Raw genomic sequence first — 9279 nt, forward strand, 5'->3', positions numbered from 1 at the left:
TGTATTGACCAACTAAATCTAACCCATCATGCTAAGAGATTTACCTTTTCAAGATGTTGGCTTCAATTTGAGTTAATCAGTCAAAGGTTGAAAAAATTGACACTTTGGAGCATTAACAAAGACAGACACTCCTAAATAAGTGAAAGGCAAGCAACCATGACTACAAGAAAGAATACATTGAATTTTGGTGACAAATCTTGTACAATTATTCATGGTGAAAAAACTACTCTTACAATTATTAACATATTGACCAGAAAAGCACCATATGTTTTAAGAAAAATACTCAAATTTTTAAGAGACTTATTATTCGCCCTACAAAAAACAAATGTCATCAAAATATAAAATATGAGAGGGAGTGAAATAACCTTGTGGACTAGCCATATGTGGAATCTTCTTATCATTCACAAGCTTAGAGATACCTCTATGAAGAACTTCCTCTCCGAGAAAGAAAAGTAAAGGAGACAAAAGATCACCTTGTCTGACACTTCTACAACAAGAAAAAAAACCCACCAAACTGCCATTTGTTCTGATAGAAAGCATAGCTGAACGGAGAATTGTACTAATCCAACCGACAAACGAGGGAGAAAACCAAAGCATGTCAAAACTAATAATAAAAACTTCCAACTCAGAGTGTTAAAGACTTTATGAATATCAACTTTGTAAGCCACATTACCTCCTCTAACCTTTTTAGAAAGCATGTTAATAGTTTTAGAAGCAATACCAATACAATCCTGAATCTTTCTACCCTTCACAAACCCATATTGATTAGGAGAAATGATTCTAGCAACCACAAGTTCAAGCCTATTCGCAAGTATCTTAGAAATAATCTTAAATTTGAAATTAATAATAATTGGCCAATAATCTTTAATGGAGTCAGCACCCTGAATCTTAGGAATAAGAGATACCACATTACTGTTCATTCCAGGGAGAACCCAGTTTTGTTTAAAAAACTGTTGAACAACATTGCAAACATCTGTCCCAATAATTTCCCAACAAGAATGATAGAAAATACCACCAAAACCATCAAAACCAAGAGCACTATTACCGTTAAGATTAAAAACAACATTCTTGATTTCCAAAAAATTAGGACATTTAATCAACATCATATTCTCCTTAGAGGAAACCAGCTCAGGAATATAAGTACCAATAAAATCTTCCATATTACTTATATCCTAGACATTAGAAATAGACTCAACATAAAGATTTTTATAAAAGTCCAAAATTTGATCCTCAATGAGTTTAGGATGCTCAATAACCTCATTATCAATCCGTAGACGATGAATCCCACTAGAATTATGTATCCTCTTGACCGCAACATGAAAAAAAACAACATTTCGATCCCCATCTTTAAACCATATCATATTAGCCCTTTTTTTCCAAAACAAATATTGATAGTGAAGAGCATGATCAAGCTCCTCCTTAGCAATATTTTCTTGATAGAGAAGCCCATCAATATCAGACAAACTAACAGTCTCTAAGGTTTGTTGAATACCAAAAGGAGACCCTGCTTAAGAAGAACTGCATTGTGGACATTACCAAAAGAATTTTTATTCCAGTCTCGAAGCTCAATTTTCAACCTTTTTAAATTATGTTGCAAAATAAACATGGGACAACCAACAACCCAAGAATCATGAATAAGCTTCATGCATGAAGTGTAGAATAAGCTTCATGATTTGTAGAATTGTTGGTGATTGGCGGAAGCTTCATGGAGTGTAAGCGAAACAAGGTTCTCCTAGGAGCTATGGTGACCTTGAAGGTGCATGAAAGGTAGGGAATGAGAGTGGTGAGGCCAACTCTCTTTGGTAAGGGGGAGATTTGAAGATCAATAGCCTAACCTAAGAGGTTTTTGGGCAAGAAGTGAAATTGGCACAATTTGGCAGCCATTCACTAAGTATATTAATCTTGCAAATACATGAGCCAAACCCTCTTATTTATAGTGTTTAGATGACTAGAAATTCAAAAGAAACTAGAGGGAAATTCAAATGAATTCCCTCCCAAAAGTGGAGCCTAAATTAGCACATGGGGAGGGGTGTGTCTAGTTTGTATGCTCACCCCTTCCATGGGCTTTCTAGACCGACCTAGGTAAATTTAGAGGTTTTTAGAAACTATAACTTTACCTAGGTTGGTGTTTTAGGTGCCAAAATCAATTCTAAGAAAATTACAAATAAAGTTCATATGCTAATTTTTGACAAGAAATAAAATGCGTCCTCTTGGTTCATCTTGACCATAACTCTAGTGGTTGACTCCATTTTGTTGAATCAAGTGTGTTCAAGCTTTGAAGAATCCAAATCCTTTGAGTTTGATGAAAGGCTGGATGTGCTTGTTGTTGCTGAGGTGTTTTAGAATAGGATATGGGGTAGAATATCTGTGTAAATCCACTCTTGATTGAATCCAAAGCTTAAGTATTTTCAAACCTTTTGAATTGAAAGTGTTTTTCAAACTAAGTGAAAAACAACCTGTTGTTTTGTCGAAACAACTGATTGTTTTACTCTTAGGTGTTTTGAGAAAGGTTGAAAACTGTTTTTGGTGGTTGACTTGCTGTCAAACCAAAACAACCGATTGATTCGCACATTCAACCGATTGTTTGTTTTCAAATCATAACAGAAAACTGTTTTGAGTGTTGACTAAGCTTTAAATGATTTTGTAACTGAATGCGCTCCTGTTTTAAATGCTTTGACCAGTCTTTGAAAGCTATAAAGAGTTTGTTTAGCTTTTGTAACAAAAAGAACTGAGATTTAATCATAGAAAAACATATTTGAGTTTTTCACTGATTTTGCTTTCAAAAGTTAAAGATTGCTTTAAGTTTGCTTTGATAAAGAGAGAGTGGAATAGGATTTCAATTGTATTGATTTCAGATCATTCTGTAACAAGTGTTAATCCTTTTGTACTTTGTGTAAACTCTGGTGTGTTAGGCCAAGAAGTGTTGTGTGCTCTTGAGGTTGTCAAGATTAACATTCTTGGTGGTGTATGTGCTGAGCCAAAGGAAGTGTGTGTCTTGAGGGGATCAAGGTCACTTCTTTGGTGGTGTGTGTAAGTGATCTAGGTTTGGTTACTTAGTGGATTCCCCAGTGGTTTCTGGGAAGATTGGATGTAGCTCTTGGTTTAAGAGTAAACCAGTATAAACTGTGTGTGCAATCTCTCTCTCTCCCTTAAACTTTTTAATTTCAGTTTGTATATTTTCAACTGGTATAAACAACCGATTGTTTTTCTGGTGCTGTGTTAAATTGCTTTGTATTTTTGGCAAACTGAATTCTGAATCAAGTTTTCTCAAAGGAATTTCATTCTAGACTAAAAAGTTTGCGAAAACCCTCTTTAAACCATTCAACCCCCCCCCCCTCTAGTTTAAAGCCATACAATCTAACAATTGGCATCAAGAGCTTGGTACTTGAAAAATACTAAAGTTTGATCCGAAAATCTTTTTCAATGGCTGGAAAAATATATTTCGAGGAAGGTGCTTCAATCAACAAACCACCTTTATTATGTGGTTTGAATTATAAGAATTGGGAGGCTAGAATGAAAATCTTTGTTAAATCCATTGATCCAGGAATTTGGGATTCAATCGAAAATGGCCCTTTCATTCCAAAGCTTAAAAAGAATGGATCTTTTATTAAAAAACCTTGGTCCCAATGGACCAATGAAGAATGTAAGATGGCCAAGCTTGATTATACTGTCCAAAACATAATAGCTTATTCACTGGATTCTAATGAATTTTTCAGGATATCAGAATGCAAATCTGCCAAAGAAATGTGGGACACACTCAAAGCTACTCATGGGAACATCAATGAATCAAAGGAAGTAAAGACAAGAAGTCAAGCACGAAGGAAAAGGAGACAAAACCGAAAAAGCCTCAACCTCTGCTTCATGGTAAAAAGGAAGATGATTCAAGCAGTGTAAGTTCCTCTAATTCCTCAAATTCTGAAAATTACAGTCAATTGCTTCAAGCTTTTCAAGAAACACATGAAGAAGCTAACCGATTGGCCCTCTTGAACAACCGGTTAAAGGGAATGAATAGCTGGCTTAAAAACAGAGTCAAAACACTGGAAGAAGAATTGGAAAATTCAAAAACAGATTTTGAAAACCTTGAAATCGTTTACAAAAACTCTTCTTGCAAGTGATACTCTTATTTGTGAAAATTGTGAAAATCTTGAAAAGAAAGTTCATTATCTTGTTAAAACTGTGGATAAGCTTTCAAAAGGTCAATCCAACTTTGAGAATGTATTGGCATCTCAAAATTGTGTTTTTTGGAAAAGCAGGATTAGGTTTTAATCCACAAAACAAGCAAGATAAATTTTCAAAGTCATTTTCAAAACTGCTAGAAAAACAACTGATTGATCTATTGAAACAACCGGTTGTTACATGCTTCTATTGCATGAAAAGAGGTCATTCTGTCAGATTCTGTAAAATCAGAAAATATGTTGTTCCTAGAGGCTTTATGAAATGGATTCCCAAATGTTGTAAAGGTTAAAATGATGAATGTAAACCAAATGGACCCACATTCATAAGGGGACCAAATCTTTGTACTTGACAATCTACTTTGTAGGAAACCTTGAAGCAGAGCATGCAACAATGGTACCTAGACAGTGGGTGCTCAAAGCACATGACTGGGGATAAATCAAAGTTTCTAAGCATCTCCTTTAAGCAAGAAGGGCACGTTACCTATGAGGAAAACAAGAAGGGAAGGATTCTTGGAAGAGGATCCATAGGAGACAAAGACATCTTGATCATCCATGATGTTCTCTATGTAAAAGGTTTAAAGCATAATCTGCTGAGCATTAGTCAATTGTGTGACAAAGGATATCAAGTTATCTTTAAAATAAACTCCTGCGAAATCTGTCTTCCCAACAAAAAAGAGGTAATGTTGATTGGTAAGAGAATCAATAATGTTTAGCTTTTGGATATTTCTTCTCCTTGTTCAATTGGTTGTCTTCTTTCTAAGCATGATGAGTCTTGGCTATGGCATAGAAGAATTGCTCACATTCACATGAATCACTTGAACAAATTAATATCTAAAGATCTTGTGATTGGGATGCCCAAGCTCAAGTTTGAGAAGGACCATATTTGTGAAGCTTGTCAAAAGGGGAAACAAGTGAGAAACTCTTTTAAAATAAAAAAATGTTGTTTCTTCTTTAAAACCTCTTGAGCTACTTCACATGGATATTTTGGACCTTCAAGAACCATGAGCCTTGGTGGCAACTATTATGCTCTTGTTATTATGGATAATTTTTCTAAGTTCACTTGGACTCTCTTCTTGGAATCAAAAAGTGATGCCTTCTCTGCATTCAAGAAGCTTGCTAGATGATTACAATACACAAAGAACAACAACATAGGCTCAATAAGAAGTGATCACGGAGGGGAATTCCAAAATGAAAAGTTCAGCAAATTCTGTGAAAAGATGGGAATTCTGCACAATTTTTCAGCTCCAAGAACTCCACAGCAGAATGGTGTAGTGGAAAGGAAGAATAAATCCCTTGAAGAATTAGCAAGAACAATGCTAAGTGAATCTTCTCTTCCCAATTATTTTTGGGTTGATGCAGTTAGCACCTCTTGCTATGTGATGAATAGAGTGCTAATAAGGCCAATATTGAAGAAGACTCCTTATGAACTCTTCAATGGAAGGAAACCAAACATCAATCATCTCAGAGTTTTCGATTGCAGCTGCTTTGTTCTAAACAATGGAAAGGAAAACCTAGGGAAATTTGATGAAAAAGCTGATCATGGTATCTTCATTGGTTATTCCCTAAATAGTCATGCATACAGAATCTACAATAAGAGGCTAATGATTGTAGAAGAGTTTGTTCATGTGGTCTTTGATGAAGTGGATGGCTAAAGCAATCAAATCTCAAAGAACAGTGCTGAAAAGGATGAGCAGGACATCAGTTTGGAGAAGCTGGACATCTGTGCAGAAAAACAATCAGTTGATTGCTCGAAACAACTGATTGAAATTCTGCAACAGAGTGAGTTGCCCAAAGAATGGAGGATTTCTAGAGATCTGTCAGTGGAGAACATCATTAGGCAGATAAAGGAGAGTGTTTCTACACGTAGCTCTATCTCAAACTTCTGCAGTCACACTGCTTTTGTCTCTCAAATTGAACCAAAGTCAATTGATGAAGCTCTCAAGGATGAAAAATGGGTTAAAGATATGCATGAAGAGTTGAATCAGTTTGCAAGGAATGAGGTATGGTTTCTTGTCCCTAAAACAGCTGAGATGAAAATCATTGGTTCGAAGTGGGTCTTCAGAAACAAACTGGATGAGGATGGTATGATCACAAGAAACAAAGCAAGGCTAGTTGCCAACGGCTACAATCAAGAGGAGGGAATTGACTATGGGGAAACCTTTGCTCCTGATGCAAGATTGGAAGCTGTGAGGTTGCTGCTGGCTTTTGCATGCATGAGTGGATTTAAACTCTTTCAAATGGATGTCAAGAGTGCATTTCTCAATGGCTACATCAATGAGGAAGTGTATGTGGATCAACCACCGGGCTTTGAAGATCATTAATATCCTAATTATGTCTTCAAGCTGAAAAAGGCTTTGTATGGGCTGAAGCAAGCTCCAAGGCCTGTATGAAAGGCTTAGCAACTTCCTTTTGTCACATGGCTATGAAAGGGGAATGATTGACAAGACTCTCTTCAACAAAAAGTCAAATTCTGAAATTATTCTTGTGCAAATCTATGTTGATGACATCATCTTTGGTGCTACACAAGATAATTGTGTGAAGAATTTGTGGCTGCTATGAAAGGTGAGTTTGAAATGTCTATGATGGGAGAACTGTCTTTCTTTCTTGGATTGCAGGTCAAGCAAACAAAGGATGGAATCTTTCTATGCCAATCAAAGTATTGTAAAGAAATTCTCAAGAAATTTGAAATGGAGAGTTGCAAGGAAGCAAACACACCTATGCCCTCAAGCTGCTATATGGATGCAAATGCTGCTGGAAAAGGGGTAGATCAAACAAAATATAGAGGTTTGATTGGCTCTTTGCTCTATCTAACAGCTAGTAGACCGGACATAATGTTTGCGGTATGTCTTTGTGCAAGATATCAAGCAAATCCAAAGGAATCCCACTTCAAAGCTGCAAAGAGAATTCTGAAATATCTCAAAGGAATAACAAATGTTGGGTTATGGTATCCTTCTCACTCTCCCATTCATTTAATTGGCTATTCAGATTCTGATTTTGCAGGATGCAAGCTGGACAGGAAAAGCACAAGTGGCACTTGCCATCTTCTTGGTTCAAGCTTCATGATGGAGATCAAGCTCAAGAGGACATGGAGGCCAATCATCAAGCTCAAGAAGAGGTGGAGGCACAAATGGAGGACGCCCATGGAGGTCAAAGTCCACCTCAAAGGATTACAAGAAGCATGTTCAAAGCTTTGGGAGCTAGAGGACATTTTTTTTTTTTTTTTTAATTTCTTTAGTTAAAGGTGCTTAGAGGAAAACATTAGAAACCTCTTTTGTTTTAGCATCTTGTAGGTTTTAATTAGGAGCTTTAGGGGGGTGTATTAGTAGAGAGGTGTAGGAGTAGAATAGGAGGTGCCTTAGGAGGTTTGTTTTAGGCGCCGGTTTCTAGAATAGTTTAGGAGGGAATTTTAAAATGTTTTAGCTTAGTTTTTCAGCACCTTAGGCTATATATAGAGGTGCTCTCTTTGTAAAATTCAGATTGGAATTAATCTAAGAAAACTCTACTCAAATTTTGAGTGACCTTTGGAGAGCTTTTGGAGCCTTCTTCTCTAGTCTTATCTTGATGGATCAATGGAGCCCTCAAGTGGCGGCATCACTCTCATCTAGGAGCATTCCACACTTCTAGTGGCGAGATCATCCATCCTCCTTCCATCTTCATGAGCATTCTCTTCTCCTTCCTTTCTTCTTCTTCAATTGTTCATGTTGCTTTGTGTTCTTGAGTTTTTCAGTTTCGGTTTTTCTATTTTTTCCAGCACTATGTTCTGTTTCTGTTTTTAATTTCTGTTTTGGTTCGGTTCATTTGATCATTTGTTCAATTCTGTTCGGTCAATTCCAGTTTTAATCTCTTTGTTGATTCAATTTGACAATATTTGGTTCATCCAAATGAGTTTGGGATTTGGTACTAGTTATTGGTGAGTTCTTGTCTTAGAACAATGATCCAACTCTAAGAAAAGTGCCTCTATATTTTCCAGCTCAAGGTGATTCCTAAAAATGTCAAGAATCTTGTTCTATGTGGCTATTGGAATCACATCATGTGGTATCATGAGTCTTAGGTTCATTCTTGTTTAATTGTTGAGTTGTGTGCACTTTATTTCAAGAGCTCTTTTAATTTCTTGCAATTTAAGTTTCTGTTTTAGAATTTTACTTGAGTATTCTTGCTGTTTTTCTTTTACACCAAGTGTTTGTGGAAAGGTTTATGGCACTCATAATTCTTATGAGTATGGTTGCTCTTTTGGAATGGCATTATCCTTCCTAGAGTTTACCTTAAGCTTCCTTTCACTTGTTACAATTTGTGATGTGTCTTTTAATTTTTGAATCATGTCAAGTTTTGTCTTAGTCATGTTATTCCATATATGTCATTACTTCTAGTAGTACTTTTATTGTTTTGATTGTTTCTTGCTTTGGTGTCATATAATTTTCTGAATTGATGTTGATCCTTTGTGCATTTTCTTTTTAGAATTGAGTTCATACTTGTATTCTAGACCTATACAAGTTCCAATACATCATTTTCTATTATGTCTTTGCTAGTTCATAATCCTGTTTTTTATTCCTATTAGGATTCCTCTGTTTCTGAAAAAAAGTGCTTACTGTTTTTTCCTTATTGCAACTGATTTACGTACTGTAAAATTCTGAAATTCTGGATTTGAGATATTCAAATTGTTAGAAAAGCATAGAAAAAAGAATCATTCAAAAATATGAAGTACACAAAAAATGATAAATAAAATAAAAAAAGTGTACATTCCTGCCGAAAAAAATACGGTAATCTGGCAGCGATTTTAAAAAATTTATTTCTCTCAATTGGCTTACTGTTTTTAATTGATTCCAGTGCCATTATTGATTTAACATCTTGAAGTTTCTGTGGTATAAATTTCATAATCCAGTTCGCTCTACAACGTTCCAGTTAAATCAGTGAATATCAAGCACAATTTGCATAATTTTTTTTTTTCCAGTAGCTAATATTTTTGTTTTCTTCATCTACTCTAGTGCTTTTCCTTAGGTATTCTTTTGTGTGCCTACTTTTCTCATTGAGTTCTTTATTTTCTTGATTGTCTTTCATTCTTACTCTTTGAGTTTGTCTTACATATAGTATTCCTTTTGCAATTACC

The 9279-nt window shown here is 35.6% G+C and overlaps 2 protein-coding genes across 2 annotated transcripts; one reads left to right on the forward strand and one right to left on the reverse strand.

The window, feature by feature from the left end:
* Positions 1-72: 72 nt before the first annotated feature.
* LOC137815559 (uncharacterized) lies at positions 73-4729 on the reverse strand. The gene is made up of 5 exons (XM_068618674.1): positions 4657-4729; positions 1257-1504; positions 972-1172; positions 674-881; positions 73-131 (listed from the first exon to the last, which is right to left on the reverse strand). Exons 1-5 carry the CDS (start codon positions 4727-4729, stop codon positions 73-75), a joined length of 789 nt encoding a protein of 262 aa, XP_068474775.1.
* A 1410-nt stretch (positions 4730-6139) lies between these two features.
* Positions 6140-6496, forward strand: LOC137815560 (uncharacterized mitochondrial protein AtMg00820-like). Its single transcript, XM_068618675.1, has one exon. It carries the CDS (start codon positions 6140-6142, stop codon positions 6494-6496), a length of 357 nt encoding a protein of 118 aa, XP_068474776.1.
* Positions 6497-9279: the final 2783 nt, after the last annotated feature.

Source organism: Phaseolus vulgaris, chromosome 1 (genome assembly GCF_000499845.2).
Source record: "Phaseolus vulgaris cultivar G19833 chromosome 1, P. vulgaris v2.0, whole genome shotgun sequence".
Lineage (NCBI taxonomy): Eukaryota > Viridiplantae > Streptophyta > Magnoliopsida > Fabales > Fabaceae > Phaseolus > Phaseolus vulgaris.